The 23,027-nt window shown below is 38.0% G+C and overlaps 1 protein-coding gene across 1 annotated transcript in view; it reads left to right on the top strand.

Annotated features, from left to right (window-relative positions):
- The first annotated feature begins 375 nt into the window (after positions 1-375).
- LOC128639916 (anthrax toxin receptor 1) overlaps positions 376-23,027 on the top strand; it is a 146,754-nt gene continuing 124,102 nt past the window's right edge. The window contains exon 1 of the mRNA XM_053692174.1: positions 376-517. Coding sequence (XP_053548149.1) covers positions 399-517 — 119 coding nt within the window. The 5' untranslated portion in view covers positions 376-398. The remainder of the gene's footprint in view (positions 518-23,027) is intronic.

The raw sequence follows: 23,027 nt of genomic DNA, 5'->3' as shown, positions 1-23,027 counted from the left end.
TCACTGCTGCTTTATTTACAATTATGCACAAAAATAAATTATTTGGCTTTCAACTTAGCACTCAAACACTAACCATACTATATATAACTTACTTTACTAAGGTTGATCATTATACAGAGGCAATGTATAATGTTATATGTACTGAAACCCACTACCTCAAGTGTCCCACCACTATGATAAACATCCTGCAGTCATCCACGTGTTGCAGCCCCCCGGCAGTGAAATGGTTAGTATCCTCTCCTCCCTCCTGGGGTTTGGGCAGCCTGAGTATTCCTCTCCTCCTCCCTAACATCCCCTTCCTCCTACATCCATCTCCTCCTCCCCCTCTGTAGCCACCTCTCCTCCTCCCTCTCTCCCTCAGTCTTGGTTGTGGAGGAGACTCAAGTAGTCGCTGGGCCATGAAGGGATGGAGCTTGTTAGCCCTGGTGGCTACTTTGCTTCTCTTGTGCCAGGCTGAGGAGACAGAAGAACAACGCTCCTGCCATGGGGCATTTGACCTGTACTTCGTTTTGGACAAGTGAGTGCCAGGGAGAGAGTGAGAGGGTCTTCAGGGAGAGGGTGTGTGAGACAGTAACGAGGGTACAAGCAGGGAGTGCACCAGGAAGGGTCAGGACAGTGATACTACAAAATAAATAAATAAATAAAGATAACAAATAACACGAGTGAGGTATATATAATATGGGGTATATGTTGGCAGAAAATAAAGATAGTAATTTAAATAATTAGAATCAAATAAACATTCAGAGATAACTGGGACAAAATCTGACAGAATTGTCAATAGACGGAGAATGTGAGAGGTAAAGGGTTAAACACTAGAATTCTACAAGTTTATACAAGACTATTAATTAGTTGAAAAGTGAGGACATCAAGTAATAGTCTACTGTAAACAGATCAATGGAGATGCTGGCAAAGGCTGCTCTAAATTTCTAACAACCTGGGGCAGACTTAAAGGGACAGGAAACCCCCAAAACTTTCTTTCATGATTCAGATAGAACGTACAATTTTAAACAACTTCCCAATTTGCTTCTATTATCAAATTTGCTTCATTCTCTTGTTATCCTTGGCTGAAGGAACAGCATTGCACTACTGGCAGCCAATCACAAGAGACAAATGTGTGCAGGCACCTATCATCAGCTAGCTCCCATTTGTGTAGGGTATGTGCATATTCTTTGTCAACAAGGGATACCAATAGAACGAAGCACATTTGAAAATAGAAGTGAATTTAAAAGTGAATTACATGCTCTCTCTGAATCATTTAAGTTTAATTTTACTTTCCTATCCCTTTAAGATGGGTCATGCTATGTCAGTATGAAGCAATAAGGCACTGACATTTTTTCCTGGTATAGCATTCTAACAACATAGCTCTGCAGTTCACCCCTTAACCCATTCTATCATGGCTTTTGGTTTTCTGTGATGTGGAAGTTTCATCCTGAGAGCCTTGAGTTGGGAGATATAAAACTTTCTTTGTTGGATTCCTGTGCCGGTGACATGGTGCTGCGTCAGCGGCTGTGCGGTGTGTGCCTGTATGTTTACACACAACTGCAGACCACCAGATGCTAACACACACACACTCACTCACAAAGGATGGCAGCATATAACACACCAAGACCACATCCACCTAACACACAGCATAGTGCTGACAAAGGTCTCTTGTGCACACAACATGTCTCATATTAACCCCTTAGCTGTGTGCCATTGTATAAGTAAAAGTGGCACTCTGCTGTTTCTGTACAAGGGTAGACATATGTAAGATTTAGGTCTCATATTCACCAAACCCCTTTTGTACAGAACTAAAGAAATAGTTGTGTTTTTTTTATAAAATCACTATATAGTCAGACAAGCAATAACATAATTGTCATTTATTTCAAATTGAGCTAAATTATGAACTAATGTTATGATCAGGCTATATATCAATAATTATGGTGTGAATTGTCCTTTAATAAATAACCTCTATAAACTATAATGCAATAGCATAAAATAGCAGTATTGATTTGACTCCACTTTTTAACACAACTTTGTAATCATCTCTGTAATGCAACTACTGTAAATGTTGTTGAGATCTCCCTTAAAGGGACAGTCTAGTATAAATTAAACTTTCATTATTCAGATAGGACTTTTAATTTTAATCAACTTTCCAATTTACTTTTATCATCAAATTTGCTTTTTTCTCTTGGTATTCTTAGTTTAAACTAAACATAGGTAGGCTCATATGCTAATTTATAAGCCTTTGAGGGCTGCCTCTTATCACATGCTTTGTAAATCTCTTTTCAACACAAAGAGACAGAAAGTACACGTGGGCCATATAGATAACACTGTGTTCAGGCACAGAGGGTTATTTAAGATCTAGCACAAAACAATGCTAAATTTAAGACAATAGATAATATACAGTCACAGTCATGTGACCGGGGGCTGGAAGAAGGTTCCTAGATATAAGGTAATCACAGAGGTAAAAAGTATATTAATATAACTGTGTTGGTTATGCAAAACTGGGGAATGGGTAATAAAGGGATTATCTATCTTTTAAAACAATAACAATTCAAGGGTAGACTGTCCCTTTAAAGGGACATTAAACACTAAATAAATGCTAGATAGAATGACGCATTCAAAGAAAAGATAAGTCTGAGAATATCCTGTAGATGTATTTTTAATTTTTTTGTTATATGTTTAAATATTGACAAAATAGTGTAAAGTTTTAGTGTCTATAAAACAATCGGAACTGCCATATTGTAACTTAGGTTACCTTCTCTACTGTGGCCAATTAGTGACAGTTATAAATAGGTCGCTAGAGTGTGCAGCCAATGACTGTGCAGAATATAACAGTGTTCTACACTTCCATTTCTATCAGGAACTGTAAAGCTCACAATTTAAAGGGACAGTAAACCTCAAAAATAATGTTATATAATTCTGCACATAGTGCAGAATTATATAACATTATATTAGCCAAACTTTGTAAAACCTAATATACCCTTTTAATTTTTTTTAAAAATGGCTGTTTTACAGACCCGCTCTCTGTGCTCTTCTGAGCGTGTCTGTTTGTTTCACACAGCGCATCGGGCCAGCTGTATAGTCACAGCCCGGCCCGACCGCGCCATAACACTAAGTGCAGCTCGCTCCTGCTCTGTCTGACAGCAGGAGCGAGCTGCACTGTGTATAATGGCGCGGTCGGGCCGGGCTGTGACTATACAGCTGGCCTGATGCGCTGTGTGAAACAAACAGACCCGCTCAGAAGAGCACAGAGAGCGGGTCTGTAAAACAGCCGTTTTTAAAAAAAATTAAAAGGGTATTTTAGGTTTTACAAAGTTTGGCTAATATAATGTTATATAATTCTGCACTATGTACAGAATTATATAACATTATTTTTAAGGTTTACTGACACTTTAAGAATGGAATTACAGGAAAAGGGGACAAAATAAATAATGAAAGTATATTGCAGAGTTTTTTATATATATATATATATATATATATATATATATATATATATATATGATTTATCATTTTATATTAAAATCTCAAGATGTTTAATGTCCCTTTATATATGAAACCCATCATTTTCTTTCATGATTCAAGTAAAGCACTCAATTTTAAACAACATTCTATTTTACTTCTATTATCCATTTTTCTTTGTTCTCTTATGTATTCTATTTTCTCATAAGCTTAGGAGCCGGCCCATATCTGGAGCACTATTTGGCAGCAGTTTTGCAAGATTGTTATCCCTTTGCAAGAGCACTAGATAGCTGCAGTATTTCCTGTCATGTAGTGCTGCAGACGCCTACCTAGGTATTTTTTAAACACAGAATATCATGGGAACTAAGTACATTTGATAATAGAAGTACATTAGAAACTTTTTTTTAAATGGTATAATCTGTCTGAATCACATAAGAAAATATTTGGGTTTCATATCCCTTTAATTTATTTGTGAGGTGTATATGATATAATTAGATCTTTATTACCCCCAGAGTGGGTCAACGAGCTTGGGAGATTGCCTTTTGTGACTATCTATTGTGTGTATATGTTTCTTACATAGGTTTGGTTATCACTTGTTAATTTCTTATAAACCGTTATCTAAAGTTCTAACAGTTATGGTATAACAGAGTTCTTAAAGGGACGTGCCTATGTTGTAAAAACCACTCTAACTCCTTTGAGCATTTTATTATTGGAAAAAATAATTGCAGTTAGCAGTTTGATTACTATGCAAAGGTGTTTAAACACATAGTTAAGTTTGCATATCAGGCACACTACTCATCTAAGGCTGCCATTTTGAAAAAAAACAAACAAGCCATGCTACTTAATAGTTAATTATTCAGCATATTTCCAATTAGAGCACCCCACAAATACTTTTTTCCTTTATTTTCTATACTGACACAAACTTTAAAAACACTAGCCACATGCCATACTAGTAAAACACTGGCTGGTTAGCAAGCCCATACTCAGCTGGTTCTGAGCTTGTTCTGAACAGGATGCACCTAGTGATTCGTGGATAAATGTGTATGCCACTTCTGATTGGCTTACTGTTCTGCTCAGGTGTGGCAATAGATTGTGTCTCTTCAACAGACTTTAACTTTGTGTCTAATTCTTTTGCAAAGTTACCTGTGGACATTTATGCTGTAATAAATTAGAGCATTTTGTTATTATACTATAATGTCTCTTTAAGTGCTTCAAAGGGTGTATATGTTTTTATTTCACGCTAATCCCTGTTGTTAAGTTCACCCTTGTGGGCCCTTCTGTTTTCTGATGGTTATTCATATGTCCTATGTGGCTATGTATATATTATTTAATAGGGTGTCATCTGTTAAAATGATGGTTGCATCTGGTTCAGAATGAATGTTCAACAGCAGATTTTACAAAGAAATCTTTCTTTTTTATTTATTTATTTATTTATTTAGTCTAGCTTTTAAATAATCAAATACCATTCCAATGTTAATTCTCAAAGACTTCAAGCTAAGTCTATTGGAATCAATATTCAAATGTTAATATTTATTGTATAAGAGCACTTCAGTTGTGGAACTTATACAATTCCAATGCTAAAATTCAGACATTGACCCTTCCCTATTGTTTACACTGATCAGGATGTTTCAGTAATAAAAGTGCCTTTGTATACAACCGGACTCAGAATAGTGCATCTCCTTCCTGCATCCTATATATATCACTGTTACTTCGCACGGCAGCGTATGCAGTAAGAAATATATAATTCATTGTTCCATCCGCTTTAAAGAAATATGTGTAAACATTAAATGGCTCTTACAGATCAAATTGGTATTTCTTGATAAACTTACTTTTTATTGAAATGGCTGAATCATTCATTTCCTTTCTAATTATAACATTTCAGTAAAGTTTACAGTACTGTATCAGCTAAAACATTATTATTGCAGCCATGCATGTTGTTTTTTACAGACTTCAAACTTGAAATATAATTCTCCCATAGATGTTTAATTATGTGCAGTAAAAATATGTTGTAATGTACTTTTTAAATGTATGTTGCCTGCCTTTACTTTAATTTATTGCTGGGATTTGTGCTGTTTTTTTTTACCCCCCCACTGCCTATAGGGAGCCTGAAGTATATCCTGCAGGATTTTGAATCATAACCCTGCACTATGATATTCAGTGATTGGTTGGTTGGTGCAGGAGATCATCTATATCCTGGTTTCTCAACAGCCGGGCCGTGGCCCAGTACCGGGCCATGATAGCCCTGCTGGTGGACCCCGAACTGTCATGCCCCCACTGCACACTCTTACCCCACTGCACACCAGGGGCAGACTGAGACCAATCAAGGCCCCAGGAAGACTGTCTCACACTGACCAAAATGTATTACATTTTATGCAAATGAACATGGTAGCCTCCCTGACCTGCCCCCAACAGGCCCCTCAACCTCCAGAGCCAGACCCCCCAACATTAAGGTCCAGAGAAAGGGCACCCAAGCTCCAGGTCTAGCCCCCACACTCCATGGCCCTCACAGCGACAGACCCCCGCCAGGGCCCCCACTAAACCCACACTTACTTACTTAGTTACTGATAGGGAAATTGAAAACTCCAGCTTAAGGAATGCACCAGGATCTGTGGAGATGCCATTTGTGGGCCCCCTTACTTGCTGGTAGTTCGGCCCAGGTCCTATTTGCTTGGCTGATCAGCCCGCCCCTGCTGTACACACATATATACAACTACTGGGCCCTGTACATGTCTAGCTAAAATTTACCGGGCCTTGAGCTCACTTTGGTTGAGAACCACTGATCTATATATCTTCCTGAAGAGACATACAAAGGGAAAATGATAATGTTCTAATATGTTATTAAAGGGACATTAAACACTAAATAAATGCAAGATAGAATGAAGCATCCAAAGAAAAGTTTAGTCTGAGGATACTATGTAGATGTATTTTTTAAAGTTTCATTAGTTGTTTAAATAGTGACAAAATAAGTGTAAAACTTTAGTGTCTATAAAACAATGGCAGCTGCCATGTTGTAACTTAGGTTACCTTCTCTGCTGTGGCCAATTAGGGACAGTTATAAATAGGTCACTAGAGTGTGCAGCCAATGGCTGTGTGGAATATAAATGTTATGCATTTCCATTTCTTACAGGAACTGAAAAGTTCACAATGTCAGAATGGAATTACAGGGAAAGGGGACACAATAAATAATTAAAGCATATTGCAGACTTCTTTTTATATATGCAATTTAGCATTTTATATTACCATCTCAAAGTGTTTAATGTCCCTTTAATGCCCTGTTGCTTGCAAAACTAATGTCCCTTTAATGCCCTGTTGCTTGCAAAACTCCAGAGCAGAAATGCAAAATCAAGAGTACTAATACACTTAAATTAAAAGTATCTTATGCGCTGTCTGAATCATGAAAGTTTCATTTTGACTTCAATGTCTCTTGGTCTCCTGTCTATGAGAGCATACTTAGATAGAATGAGAATCATTCATGTGGCCTGAATTTTTGAAAATTGACTTCCAGGTCCATTTAACTTCTCTTTAATATATTATAAGGTTACGTTATACAACCTTCAATGGTCTGCTTTCATTTGTTTCAGACTTTAAAGGGACAGTTTACCCAAAAACTTTCTCTCCTTTATTATTTCCCTATGATCCATTTTACCTGCTGGAGTGTATTCCATTGTTTACAAATAGCTCCTTAGCCTTTATATTGGCATTTTTAAATAGCTGATTTAGCCTGTAGTATCCCTACCTATACTTAAAGTTTCTATACCTAGGTATAGGCTGTTAAGAAACTATGTAAACACAGCCAGCAGAAGAAATTACACTCATAGGGGCCGGTTTACGCTGTCGGCATTTAACATTGCACAAGCAGTTCTGGTGAACTGCTTATGCAATGCCGCCTCCTGCAGATTCACAGCTAATCGGCCGCTAGCTGTGGGTGTCAATCAACCCGATTGTATGCGATCGGGCTTATTGATGTCCGTAGCCTCAGAGGCGGCGGACAAGTTAAGGAGCAGCGGTCTTAAGACCGCTGCTTCCTAACTCCTGTTTCCGGCGAGCCTAAAGGTTTGTTGAAAAAAAGGGGTATTTGGCCTCATTTGGGCCATGATAAATTGGCCCCATAGTATGAGGTGGAAGAGATAAAGCTCTAAAATGTTATTTTTCCATTGTTATTTCTAAGTATTCTACAGGGACAGAGATAAGAAAGGGAAGCATTTGAGTGATAAGATAACGAGATCTGATCTGTCTGTAAGCGTAGCCTATTTTGATGGGCTGTGGTTTCCAAAAGCAAATGCAGCTCTTTCTTTTGCAGAAAGAAGCATTAATGAGCAATTTCTCATACATTTTATAAGCTGGAGCTGATATGACAAGTCATGGGGAACACATTCTGGAAACTGTCCCATTAATATGTTTAGAGCATATTATTTCCTTTCGAGAAGACATAGCTTGTTCTTTCTGGCAGCCAATGGCTTTGCATTATATAGTCATATTGTTGTTCCCTTATCTGTATAAAGCTTTTCAAACTCACATGTTGGTAACACAGCTCAAACGGTCTCTTTTCACCTGTGCAGAACATTCCCGTACTCGCACGTCTCATTTCTATGTCACTTTTGTCTACATTTGTATAACAGCAGCATCAATGCTTCCTTTTTTAATGAAAGTATTTGCAGTTTCCTTGAATTCCTTCTTGCATTTTTTTTTTCATATTCTTTCTCCTTTAAAGGGATGTGAAACCCACATTTTTTCTTTTGTGACTCTAAACGTGTGATTTTAAACAACTTTGTAATTTAATTATATTATTAAATTTTCTTCGTTCTCTTGGTATCTTTTGTTAAAAAGCAAGGCCATAAGCTTAGTAGTCGACCCATTTCTGGAGCACTATATGACAGCAGTTTTGCAAGAATGTTATCCATTTGGAAGAGCACTAGATGGCAGCACTGTTTCCTGCGATATAGTGCTACAGATGCCTACCTAGGTATCTCTTCAACAAAGAATATCATGTGAATGAAGCAAATCTGATAATAGAAGTAAATGGGATACTTTTGTTTAAATCATATGCTCTATCTGAATCACAAAAGAGCATTTTTGGGTTTCATATCCCTTTAAGTGTCCTGACTGGCTTCCGGTAAAGTTTTTCTTACTGGACGTCTCTTCCCACTATTACTACAGGGAATTAAATATTCTGCCACTGTATTTTTTTTATTTTTTTTTTATGCTTGAAACTTGTTGAATTTACAAAATCAAAATGAATGTGCTGATTATTATCAAACCAGAGAAAATAAATAGCATTTACATCTCTGTACTGTAGGAAACAATCTGCTAATTCAGCTTTTTAAATGCAGATGATAGAACAGAGTATATTATTAGCTGCTGTTGCTTACATACTTCTGTATAGATACCTATATTAACCCCTTAATGACCACAGCACTTTTCCATTTTCTGTCCGTTTGGGACCAAGGCTATTTTTACATTTTTGCTGTGTTTGTGTTTAGCTGTAATTTTCCTCTTGCTCATTTACTGTACCCACACATATTATATACCGTTTTTCTCGCCATTAAATGGACTTTCTAAAGATACCATTATTTTCATCATATCTTATAATTTACTATAAAAAAAATTATAAAATATGAGGAAAAATGGAAAAAAAACACACTTTTTCTAAATTTGACCCCCAAAATCTGTTACTCATCTACAACCACCAAAAAACACCCATGCTAAATAGTTTCTAAATTTTGTCCTGAGTTTAGAAATACCCAATGTTTACATGTTCTTTGCTTTTTTTGCAAGTTATAGGGCCATAAATACAAGTAGCACTTTGCTATTTCTAAACCATTTTTTTTTTCAAAATTAGCGCTAGTTACATTGGAACACTGATATCTTTCAGGAATCCCTGAATATCCCTTGACATGTATATATTTTTTTTTAGTAGACATACCAAAGTATTGATCTAGGCCAATTTTGGTATATTTCATACCACCATTTCACCGCCAAATGCGATCAAATACAAAAAATCGTTCACTTTTTCACAAATTTTTTCACAAACTTTCGGTTTCTCACTGAAATTATTTACAAACAGCTTGTGCAATTATGGCATAAATGGTTGTAAATGCTTCTCTGGGATCCCCTTTGTTCAGAAATAGCAGACATATATAGCTTTGGCGTTGCTTTTTGGTAATTAGAAGGCCGCTAAATGCCACTGCGCACCACACGTGTATTATGCCCAGCAGTTAAGGGGTTAATTAGGGAGCTTTTAGGGAGCTTGTAGGGTTAATTTTAGCTTTAGTGTAGTGTAGTAGACGACCCCAAGTATTGTTACTACACACGAAAAAAGAAAAAATTGTAACCTATATTAACTATATAGTGATTCTGTTTGGTGCTGTTATGTTAATGCTGCATATATCAGTAATCAATCAATGACCGAAACATTAGCTAGACTAATAGCACTCCTATATTACTTATAAAGTGAAAGATAACAGAATAAAACAGTATTAACATAACAATAAAGATTTGCACTGAGCAATCGGTTGGGAAATGTATTGAACTTAGAAATCAGAAAACCATTATACATATGTGTTCAATATAATATATAACTCCAGTGTTGCACACAAAACGTTACAACTACTATTTATAGTACAGAGCTTGAAATAGTACATATCTGTACACAAGCAACACCGAATATCGTTTTATCAATAAACATCCATATGTTACACCATTAACCAGTGAGGATTGGTTGCTTCACTAAGATAAATTAATCAGTTATTGTCCTCACAGAAAATATCCATATAAACAGACACAACTCTGGCTTACACCACATGAACCAGAGTTATTAGGGTAACCAAATATCCTTATACAGGGTGGTAGTCATATTCATGACTGTACACAGATATTATTTGGACCCAATAGCAGTAGTATAGCAGAACAACTACAACTCTATTGAGGAGAATATAAGTATATATATTAGGCCTTTGATTCAATAAGTCCTCCTACAGAGCGAACCACTTTATAGATGTCTTGGAGGTGCTAGTGTCGTTTTTAATTTGTGTGTCACCCTTATTTTAAGAGCAATTCACAATAAAAGTTATATTTTAATTCTACCCGTTCTGGAATTACTGCCACAGAGTCTAGGCTGAGAGTGCTTTCAGGTGCATACTTACAGGAGATATCCACACTCTCTGTGTGATTCTCCTTAGTCTTTAGAAAAATGACCCCAAGTATTGATCTAGGCCCATTTTGGTATATTTCATGCCACCATTTCACCGCCAAATGCGATCAAATTAAAAAAAACTTAAAATTTTTCACAATTTTAGGTTTCTCACTGAAATCATTTACAAACAGCTTGTGCAATCATGGCACAAATGGTTGTAAATGCTTCTCTGGGATCCCCTTTGTTCAGAAATAGCAGACATATATGGCTTTGGCATTGCTTTTTGGTAATTAGAAGGCCGCTAAATGCCGCTGCGCACCACACGTGTATTATGCCCAGCAGTGCAGGGGTTAATTAGGGAGCTTTTAGGGAGCTTGTAGGGTTAATTTTAGCTTTAGTGTAGTGTAGTAGACAACCCAAAGTATTGATCTAGGCCCATTTTGGTATATTTCATGCCACCATTTTACCGCCAAATGCGATCAAATTTTTAAAAAAAAGTAAAATTTTTCACAATTTTAGGTTTCTCACTGAAATTATTTACAAACAGCTTGTGCAATTATGGCACAAATGGTTGTAAATGTTTCTCTGGGATCCCCTTTGTTCAGAAATAGCAGACATATATGACTTTGGCGTTGCTTTCTGTTAATTAGAAGGCCGCTAAATGCTGCTGCGCCTCACACGTGTATTATGGCTAGCAGTGAAGGGGTTAATTAGGGAGTTTTTGGGAGCTTGCAGGGTTAATTTTAGCTTTAGTGTAGAGATCAGCCTCCCACCTGACACATCCCACCCCCTGATCCCTCCCAAACAGCTCCCTTCCCACCCCCACCCCACAATTGTCCCCGCCATCTTAAGTACTGGCAGAAAGTCTGCCAGTACTAAAATAAAAGGGTTTTTAAAAATATATTTATTTATTTTTTAGCATATTTACATATGCTACTGTGTAGGATCCCCCCCTTAGCCCCCAACCTCCCTGATCCCCCCCAAAACCGCTCTCTAACCCTCCCCTCTGCTTTATTGGGGGCCATCTTGGGTACTGGCAGCTGTCTGCCAGTACCCAGTTTGCAAGAAAATATGTTTTTTTTTATTTTCCCCCCGGTTTTTCTGTAGTGTAGCTTCCCCCTCCCCACAGACCAACCCCCACCACCTAACTGATGTGTTTTTTATCTGATTTTGTAAAAATTTTTAACAGTATTTTTTTATTTCCTAAACTTTTTTTTCTGTGTGTAGTGGTTCCCACCCGCTGCCCCCACCCTCCCGTGCACGTGCGCGCGTCAGTGCGCGCCCCTGGCATCCCTGCCCACGATCCCGCCCCCCTCAACATCACGAGGGCCATCGATGGCCGCCACCCGCCTCCCGGTTCGGCTCCCACCCACCAACGCACTGTAAGCCACCGATCTTCGGTGCAGAGAGGGCCACAGAGTGGCTCTCTCTGCACCGGATGGCTTAAAAAGGTTATTGCAGGATGCCTCCATATCGAGGCATCACTGCAATAACCGGAAAGCAGCTGGAAGCGAGCAGGATCGCTTCCAGCTGCTTTCCACACCGAGGACGTGCAGGGTACGTCCTCAGTCGTTAACTGCCTTTTTTTTTGAGGACGTACCCTGCACGTCCTCGGTCGTTAAGGGGTTAAAGGGACAGCCAAGTCCAAAATAAACTTTTATGATTCAGATAGAGTATGTCATTTTAAACAACTTTCCAATTTACTTTTATCACCAATTTTGCTTTGTTCTCTTGGTATTCTTAGTTGAAAGCTAAACCTAGGTAGGCTCATATGGTAATTTCTTAGACCTAGAAGGCCGCCTCTAATCTGAATGCATTTTGACAGTTTTTCACCACTAGAGGGCGTAAATTCATGTGTGTCATAAAGATAGCATTGAGCTCATGCACATGAAGTTACCCAGGAGTTAGCACTGATTGGCTAAAATGCTAGTCTTTCAAAAGAGCTGAAATTAAGGGGCAGTTTGCAGAGGCTTAGATACAAGGTAATTACAGAGGTAAAACGTATATTAATATACAGTATATTATAACTGTGTTGATTATGCAAAGCTGGGGAATGGGTAATAAAGGGATTATCTATCTTTTTTTAAACAACAAAAATTCTGTTGTTGACTGTCCCTTTAAATAAAGGACTAGGATTGACTAGTTTGCATCATAATTCATCTGATTACCATAATGTTTAGTTATATATCCTGTTCTCCCAACAGCCATACTGTAGGTAAAGTAAGGTGCAGGGGCACAAACACTTTAAATGCATAGTAAACACATTAAGTTTGTAACATAGAATGAATAATTACGCACAGAAAAAGCAACTTTGCAGTATAATTTTATTATTTATTTTGCCCCCATTGCATGCAATTTAAGTCTGAAAATTGTGGATTGGCTCCACCAAAAAAGAAAAGCAGTGAGTAGAGCTTGACCACTGACAATTACAGCAAACAAGGTTCAGGCTGCTGCTATGTTAAAGGGACATTAAACACCTTGTACAAGACATTTCTGTTGTGTTGCTATAGAATAACATATCAGCCAAGTCTTAACATTTTTAAAACAAATTAACTTTTTACTGCAATTTTTTTTCTTTATTTGGAGGAGCCAATCTGGGCTTTAGTCTGCAGACAACAAGGTTAGCTATTGTCATACTGTTAGTATAAAGCCCCCTGTTTTAGAGTTGTTATCGGTTAAAGCCAATTAGAAGAATTAGAAATTGATACATTTTCAGAGGTAAATTACACAAAAACGGGGCAAAATAAATAATGAAAATATATTGCAAAGTTGTTTCTTTAAAACTAAACATTTTATATAACAATCTTGTGGTGTTTACTGTCCCCTTTTTAATCTAGTGGAAGACAGCAAAAAAGAAAATAATAATAATAATTACATTGTGTTTTCGATTCCTCATAAAGGTCTAGATCAGCGGTTCCCAACCTTTTTTCTCTCCCGTACCCCTTGATTAGGCTTTTCATTTATGTGCACCCCCTCTCTTCATTACCCCCACCCATCCCTCAAAATAAAATAAGTGATTTTCTCTTACTTGGTGTATTCAGTCCATGGATTCATCCTTACTTGTGGGATATTCTCATTCCCTACAGGAAATGGCAAAAAGAGCACACAGCAAAGCTGTCCATATAGCTCCCCTCAGGCTCCGCCCCCCAGTCATTCTCTTTGCCGCTCTAACTAGTAGCATCTCCAGGGGGGTGGTAAAGAGTATGTGGTGTTAGATTTGTAGTTTTATTTCTTCAATCAAGAGTTTGTTATTTTAAAATAGTGCCGGTTTGTACTATTTACTCTGAAGCAGAAAGTGATGAAGATTTCTGCTGAGAGGAAAACGATTTTAGCATGTTGAAACTAAAATCCATTGCTGTTCCCACGCAGGACTGTTGAGTACAGGAGAACTTCAGTTGGGGGGAACAGTTGCAGGATTATTCTGCTTAAGGTATGTTCAGTCACATTTTCTAACAAGACCAGGTACTGCTAGAAGACTGACAGATACCACATGAGGGGAGGTAAGCCATTTTCTCAGACACAGTATAGAAAGAGGGCTTCAGTTAAGGGCTTTAATACTGACAGACACTATGATGGGCTAAATCGATTACTTTATTAGGGTAATCTTATGTTATTAAGCGTTTTTTAAACGTTTGCAAACACTTGTGGGGTATTTTTTTCGCCTGGCATTTTAATAGACAGCTATTTTGACTCAGAAAGGCCCCATATCTCTAGAGTGAGAAGGAGGAGGCCTCATTTTCGCGTCTCAATTGCGCAGTTAATTTACAACACAGCTCCACGCAGCTTCATGTGCAGAGCATTAAGAGTACAGGAGGACTTCAGGGAGGCTTAATTTACACCTGCAAATAACCCTAAAGGAAGGTAAAGCCACAGCAAAGACTGTGGCATAGTACTGTAGTGGGTTAAACCGGTTATTTACTCATTTTGCTCCGGTTTGGGCATTAAGGGGTTAAACGATTTGAAAACTTGTGTGCAATCATTTCAAGGCATTAGGATCATGTGGTAAAAATTTCATTAAAATCGGATGTTTTTTTGATGATTTGGTAAAAAGTGTGTGTCTTTTTATTATTTAAAGAGACAGTAACGTTTTTTCAAAAAGTATTTTTTTCAATATTTTAGTGTTGTCTGAGTCTGTCAAACATGTCTGAGTCTTCAGATAGACCTTGTTCTTTATGTTCAAAAGCCATGGCAATACCCCCATTGCATTTATGTTTAAAGTGTGCACAAACATCTAAACATTTTAAAGATCATCCTGTGACAATACAAAATGCTGCCCAAGATGATTCCTTAACGGAGGGTAATGAGGATAGTCCTCCTTCATCCCCCCATGTGTCTACACCAGTTACGCCCGCGCAAGCGATGCCTAGTACCTCTAGCGCATTGCCCCCTGTTACTTTGCAGCAATTAGCGGCAGTAATGGATAATTCCCTTGCAGCTTTTTTATCCAAACTGCCAGGTTTTCCAAGAAAGCGCGATAGCTCAGTTTTTAACACAGAGGATGAGCAATCTGAAGCTTTGGATAATGTATCTGTAGCACCCTCACAAAACTCAGAGGTAGCAGTGAGGGAAGGGCTGTCTGAGGGAGAAATTTCTGACACAGGGAAAGTTTCTCAGCAGGCAGAGTCAGATTCCTTAGCGTTCAAATTTAAGCTGGAACACCTCCGCGTCCTGCTTAAGGAGGTTTTGGCTACGCTGGACGATTGTGACCCCATGGTGGTCCCTGAAAAATTGTGTAAAATGGACAGATATTTACAGGTCCCTGTATACACTGAGGCATTTCCGATCCCAAAAAGGGTGGCGGATATTGTGACTAAGGAGTGGGAGAGACCATGTGTACCCTTTGTTCCCCCACCTATCTTTAAGAAAATGTTCCCCATAAATGACCCCAGGAGGGACGCGTGGCAGACGGTCCCTAAGGTAGAGGGGGCTGTTTCAACATTGGCTAAGCGTACTACTATACCAATAGAGGACAGTTGTGCTTTCAAAGATCCTATGGATAAAAAATTGGAAGGTTTGCTAAAGAAAATTTTTGTTCAGCAAGGGTTTTTGCTTCAACCAATTGCCTGCATTATCCCGGTAACTACTGCAGAGGCCTTTTGGTTCGAGGCTCTGGAGGAGTCGCTTCAGAGAGAGACTTCATATGATGAGGTCATGGATAGAATTCACGCTTTAAAGCTGGCTAATTCTTTTATCACTGATGCCGCGCTCCAATCAGCTAAATTAGCGGCGAAAACCTCTGGTTTTGCCGTCATGGCGCGACGAGCACTTTGGCTCAAATCGTGGTCGGCGGATGTGTCGTCCAAAACAAAACTGTTAAATATTCCCTTCAAGGGGAAAACCCTTTTCGGCCCAGAGCTGAAAGAAATTATTTCAGATATCACTGGAGGCAAGGGCCATGCCCTTCCACAAGATAGGTCATTTAAGGCCAAAAACAAGGCTAATTTTCGCTCCTTTCGCAACTTCAGGAGCGGACCTATTACAACCTCTGCTGCCGCAAAGCAAGATAACGCTTCCCAGCCCAAAGCAACCTGGAAACCCTTGCAGGGCTGGAATAAGGGTAAACAGGCCAAGAAGCCTGCTCCTGCTACCAAGACAGCATGAAGGGGTAGCCCCCGATCCGGGATCGGATCTAGTAGGGGGCAGACTTTCTCTATTTGTTCAGGCTTGGGCAAGAGATGTTCCAGATCCCTGGGCATTAGAAATAGTTGCTCAGGGATACCTTCTAGAATTCAAGGATTTTCCCCCAAGGGGAAGGTTCCACATTTCTCGTTTGTCTTCAGACCAAACAAAGAAACAGGCGTTCTTACGCTGTGTAGAAGATCTACTAAAAATGGGAGTGATACACCCAGTTCCAATTGCAGAACACGGACTGGGCTTATACTCTCTATTCGTAGTTCCCAAAAAGGAAGGAACTTTCAGGCCAATCCTGGATCTAAAGATTCTAAACAAATTCCTCAGAGTTCCGTCTTTCAAGATGGAAACCATTCGGACAATCTTGCCGATGATCCAGGAAGGTCAATATATGACTACCGTGGATCTAAAGGATGCGTACCTACATATTCCTATCTACAAAGATCACCATCAGTTCCTAAGGTTCGCCTTTCTGGACAATCATTATCAGTTTGTGGCTCTGCCTTTCGGGCTGGCCACCGCTCCCAGAATTTTCACAAAGGTTCTAGGGTCCCTTCTGGCGGTGCTAAGACCGCGGGGCATTGCAGTAGCACCCTATCTAGACGACATCTTAATACAGGCGTCGTCCTTTCACAGAGCCAAGGCTCATACGGACATCGTTCTGGCCTTTCTAAGGTCTCATGGGTGGAAGGTGAACGTAGAAAAGAGTTCTCTGTCCCCGCTCACAAGGGTTCCCTTTCTGGGAACATTAATAGACTCGATAGAAATGAAAATCTTTCTGACAGAGGTCAGGAAGTCAAAACTGTTGAACACTTGCCGAGTTCTTCATTCCATTCCTCGGCCTTCCGTGGCTCAGTGCATGGAAGTTATTGGTTTAATGGTTGCGGCGATGGACGTGGTCCCTTTCGCCCGAATCCATCTCAGAAAACAGAATTTATGCTTACCTGATAAATTACTTTCTCTTACAGGTGTATTCAGTCCACGGCCCGCCCTGATATTTAAGTCAGGTTCAAATGTAATTTACAATAACTACAGTCACCACTGCACCCTATGGTTCTCCTTTTTCTCCTGAAAGTCGGTCGAATGACTGGGGGGGCGGAGCCTGAGGGGAGCTATATGGACAGCTTTGCTGTGTGCTCTCTTTGCCATTTCCTGTAGGGAATGAGAATATCCCACAAGTAAGGATGAATCCGTGGACTGAATACACCTGTAAGAGAAAGTAATTTATCAGGTAAGCATAAATTCTGTTTTTTTATAGGGGAGGTAAGCTATACATGAATGGCATACAACTGTACGTGTATCAACAGGATTAAAGCTCAGATCTCATTCTCAGGAGGAGCCCTGCTGTGTGGCTGGCGCCCCTGGCAGCTGCCTGGTTGCCTCTAAACACGGTCCTGGGGGAGGACGTCAAAGTGTAATGATCATAAAAATAAATATTTAAATTTGTGAGATTAGATCAATATTAACCACCCAGCCACTATGGAAGTTTTTAGTTGGAAGTGAAGCAATCTGAATCAAGCAAGCACTAGCAGCAGTAGTTTACTTACCGGCACTGACTATAACTTATTTGGGGTTGCAGACATGCCTCACCTGTGTGACTCGCAACCTCCACGGCTCTACCACACGTGTCCACGCAGCTATGCTGCTGCAGTGCCGCTTCTAACTGCGCACTCACTGTCAAAATTTTGTGCACGACACAGGGGTGGATGGAGCAGGAGGCTAAAGCTGTCTGGTGACACAGGGTGATCATTAATATGTGGACCGGACTCATCCACACCTGGTCCACATATTTCAGGTGCAGGGCTCCCATCTGCCTATATGCCAGGCCAGGACTTCACTTGTCACTTTCCGGCGGAGCGCTCCATCCTTCCACAGTTCCACGATGGTTATTAGTTGATGACCCATTGAGAGGGCTTCCCGGCATCTTCCGACATTACCAACAATATTTTTGCTTACCCCCAACCGGTCTGCCAAGTACCCCTAGGAGTACGAGTACAACAGGTTGGGAACCGCTGGTCTAGATTACAAACGGAGAGCAACAATAATATCGCTATTGTGCGTTCAACAATGCTTGAGCACAATCAATAGATCTTCTATTTTTGCGCTTATATTAAAAGTCAAATTATTTGTACTTGAGGGCGCTAACATCTGCATTTTGGATAGTGCAAGAGCACTAAATACCTCACATAATAGACTTCTAAGGGGCCATAGTAAAATGTAATATGCAGTGTAATTTAAAAAAATAAAATGTAAATTCAACTTACCTGAAAATCCTGATAACATTCGTTTCTGTTGAGCTCAAGACAGTCTAGTGAAAATATAGGCAAGGCATTGACTGGACCATGTGTGTGTATGAGTATAACAATTTATTTTATTGTATTTATGTTGTGGTTGGTGCACTTTTTTTTTTTTTTTATAGCTCTTACACTTTACGTTAGACGTGCACTAATTTTGTTTGCACTCGTGCGAACGTGTTTACTTTCATCTTGTAATATGCACGCAAGTTAGTGAGGGTGAGATGCATTTTATTTTAAAAAAAAAATCATAATTACATTTAAAAAAAATCTGATTTTACTAAATTAAATGAATTGCTTGTGTAGTTTGAGTTATGAACTTCCAATTCTTGAAGGACTTGAGAAAATCATAATATACATAGTTAAATTACTGGCAAAATAAACACTGAAATTATTTTGCAAAGCTATTTTACTGCTTATACTTAAACATTATGGCCTTGATTACAAATGGAGCGCTACTGATAGCTCATGGTTCACTATAAGCGACCTTGTGCTAAGGATAGCGCGCAATCCGCTGTTACAAGTGAATGGTGAAAAAGATGTATCAAAGAACCATAAAAGGACAGTACACTGTAAAATTGTTTTTATATATGTATTTTCAATTATTTGTTATACCAGAGTATAAAATGTATGAGAAATTGCATTTGCAGGTTTATTTGTGTATATGAATTAGCTGGTTTTGTGCTTTGAAACCAGTTTCAGGTAATATCAGATCTCATTATGTTATCACTTTGTGTACACACACTTGCTTCCTTATTTTATATTTGTCTGGAAAACCAAAGCTCAATACTTAGAACAATGTAAAAATTATCATTTTATGCGTTAACTACCCTGCACCCCACTGGGAGTGTAATCTTTTCTGCTGGCTGTGTTTACTTAGGCTATTCAATAGCTGAGACTCTAGTATACAAACTTTCAGTATAGGTTGGGATACCACAGGTTAAATCGGCTATTTCAAATGCAGAAATAGGGGTAAAGGAGCTACTTGTAAACAATTAAATACACTTCCAGCAGGTAAAATGGATCATTGGGAACAATTTAAAGGGGAGATTTGTTTTGGGTGAACTGTCCCTTTAATGCGGCCAACATTGTTTTAGCATGCCCTGTACTTTTAATGGATAGCACAGTGTGCCCTATTATTGCTCATATTATGAGTGGTGAGTTATGTGTTGTGCACAAGTGCAGCAAAAAATACCGCAGGAAAATGTAGTGCTCTTGGAGACCTGAAGTAAAGTGTTAAAGGGACAGTGTACAGAAAAATAGTTTTCCCCTAATGTGTTTCCAATTACTTATTATACCAGCTGCAGGGTATAAAATGTATGGAAAAATCATCTCACTAGGTTTATTTTTGTATATGAAATAGCTATTTCTGCTAATTGAAACCACAACCCACTTCAATGGGTTAAGCATATAGGAAAAACATATTTCTATTTTATGTGTCTAATTATTTACACAAAGTCTTCCTTATTAAATTTATCACTGTTAACTCAAAAGCCAGTACTTAGAAAGAACAATGGAAACTAAACATTTTTGTACCTCTTTGTCACAGCCCCCAACTAGGAGTATTATTTTGACTAAAGCTTCTTGTTTACAAAGGATTTTTGTAACCTGTACTTAAAGGGACAGTCAAGTATAAATTAAACTTTCATTATTCAGATAGGACTTTTAATTTTAATCGACTTTCCAATTTACTTTTATCATCAAATTTGCTTTTTTCTCTTGGTATTCTTAGTTTAAACTAAACATAGGTAGGCTCATATGCTAATTTCTAAGACTTTGAGGGCTGCCTCTTATCAAATGCTTTTTAAATCTCTTTTCAACACAAAGAGACAGAAAGTACAAGTGGGCTATATAGATAACACTATGTTCAGGCACAGAAAGTTATTTAAGATCTAGCACAATACAATGCTAAATTTAAGACAATAGATAATAAACAGCCACAGTCATGTGATCAGGGGGCTGGAAGAAGGTTCCTAGATACAAGGTAATCACAAAGGTAAAAAGTATATTAATATAACAGTGTTGGTTATGCAAAACTGGGGAATGAGTAATAAAGGGATTATCTATCTTTTAAAACAATAACAATTCTATGGTTGACTGTCCCTTTAAATACAGAAGTTTTCAGTATAGTTTGGGATACAAATGACAAAATCAGCTTTTTCAAATGAGAAAATAAAGCTAAAGGAGCTAGTTGTAAACAATTTCATACATTCCTGTATCTGCAGGGGGAAAATGTTTACAGAATGCACCTGACCTGGGGGATAAATTACAGCGACACCCATGGTACGCCCTGTTCAGCCCACTAGCAGAGGCAGGATAACTTATTTTACAATAAAGGAAAAAATACACTTTGAATTTTGTATTATAAGTACGAATTTCATAGTGTTTTTTTTTTTCATGTGCAATGTATTTTTATTACAATATCTACTGAACATCTTGAATCCCTTTGTTAAAGGGACATTAAACCCAATTTTTTTTTTTTTTTCATGATTCAGACAGAGAATACCATTTTAAACAACTTTCTAATTTACTTCTATTATCCAATTTGCTTTATTCTCTTGATATTCTTTCCTGAAAAGCATATCTAGATAGGCTCAGTAGCTTCTGATTGGTGGCTGCACATAGAGGCCTCATGTGATTAGCTCATCAATGTGCATTGCTATTTCTTTAACACATGATATCTAAAGATTGCAGCAAATTAGATAATAGAAGTAAATCGGAATGTTGTTTAAAATTGTATTCTCTATCTGAATCATGAAATAAAAATTTGGGGTTTAGTGGCCCTTTAAGATTCTTAATGTAAAGGAAACAATGGTTTTCTAAATCTCAGATCAGTAATAGTTATTATCATTTGTATCTTTATTTATAGCGCCAATAGATTCCACAGTGCTGTACAGCGGGTATAATAAATAAAGCAACACAAGTAAAGGCTAATTGGGACAGGAATAGGTATTATATTATTTCCGCTTGGCACAAAAGCACTTCCTCAAGCACTTAAAGGGACACTAAACACAAACTGTAAACTACATGATAATGAACCTTCATACATAAGAATATTTTTGCAATGAAAACTGCAGCTTTATTTTGTTAACTGAGTATGATGTTTTATGTGTATTCATATCACTGATTTCCCTGTCCCTCAGAACAAAATAACCCTTGCTAACAATCACAAACTAATATTCAGATAAAGCACAAACTCTGTTTGCACATGTGCAGACCGGGTAGATATGTTTTGTAGATGATCCATTTATATAGTCCATACAGTTTTATTAAATTTTTTTTGTTTTTTTAAATGTATAGTTTTGCTTATTTTTAAATAACATTGCTCCGATTTTCAGACTCCTAACCAAGCCCCAAAGTTTAAGGAGAATACCGTCGGCTACCTACTCCAGCTTGTTCCTGTTTGTGTAAAGAGTCTTTTCATATGTAGAGGAAGGGGGGGGGGAGTGTCTGATATTTCCCACTTGAAGTGGGTGTTTCAGCTACCTTTTTAAACAGAGCTAAACTGGAAGCTTTTAAGTAAGTTTTTATACTGGATTTTTAGATCAGTATCTGTGCATATTATTCTTTACAGCAGTGTCTATTACATGCAATTATACAAAAATGGGAGTATACTGTCCCTTTAAGGGAAAAGTAAACAAAAGCTCACATAAATTGCCTGAAAGTATTAACCCAAGCCTCCCTGGGAGAAAGTCAAACACAATTTTTAGATGTATTATACAGCAAAAGGCAGCAACATAAACAATGAATGTATATTGCAGTCATGTTTCACTTGCAATAATGAAACATTGTATGCAATGTTGAAATGTCAAGTTTAATGGTCCTTTTAAAGACCATTAAATACAGTAGAATTGCAAAATCAATAAATGCATAATAAAAAGACAATACAATAGCACTTGTTCTAAAGTTCTCTGCCCTCTGTATCATGTGACAGGCTTCAACAAATCACATATCTGTGAGGGCCGAAACATATATATATGTATGTATGCTGTTTAAATCACAAGAAAGAATGCCTCTTTTGTGGGATGGCTTAGTGAGGAATTTGACTTTATTTTATTTTTAAATTTTAACATCTTTACAAGCTTCGTTTTAAAGGAAAAAGAAGAGAGTTTTGATGCTGTATAATATATTTATCAGATTATGTACTTTTATTAGGTGTGTATTAACAGTGTTTCATAATCCTTTAAGGGGTAAGAGAACCATTATATGCAGTAGAAGTGCATAATCAATAAATGCATAATAAAAAGACAACACAAGTAGTAGCTTTTTTTCTGACCAATGTCAAAGTTAATTACATATACATGTATACTGTGAATTCTTGCACATGATCAGTAGCAGCTGGTGTCTCACAAAGTGTGCATACAAAAAAACTGCACATTTTGATAATGGAAGTAAATTAGAAAATTGTTTACAATTGCAGGCCCTATCTGAATCATGAAAGTTTTTAATTTTGACTTTAATGTTCCTTTAAATAATGAGAATAATTTATTTCTACTACTATTTATTTCTTGTTAACATTAGCTCTC

The sequence above is a fragment of the Bombina bombina genome, chromosome 9, assembly GCF_027579735.1.
Source record: "Bombina bombina isolate aBomBom1 chromosome 9, aBomBom1.pri, whole genome shotgun sequence".
Taxonomy (NCBI): domain Eukaryota; kingdom Metazoa; phylum Chordata; class Amphibia; order Anura; family Bombinatoridae; genus Bombina; species Bombina bombina.
Note: the sequence above shows the minus strand (reverse complement) of the source record. Positions and strands in the feature narration are given on the sequence as shown.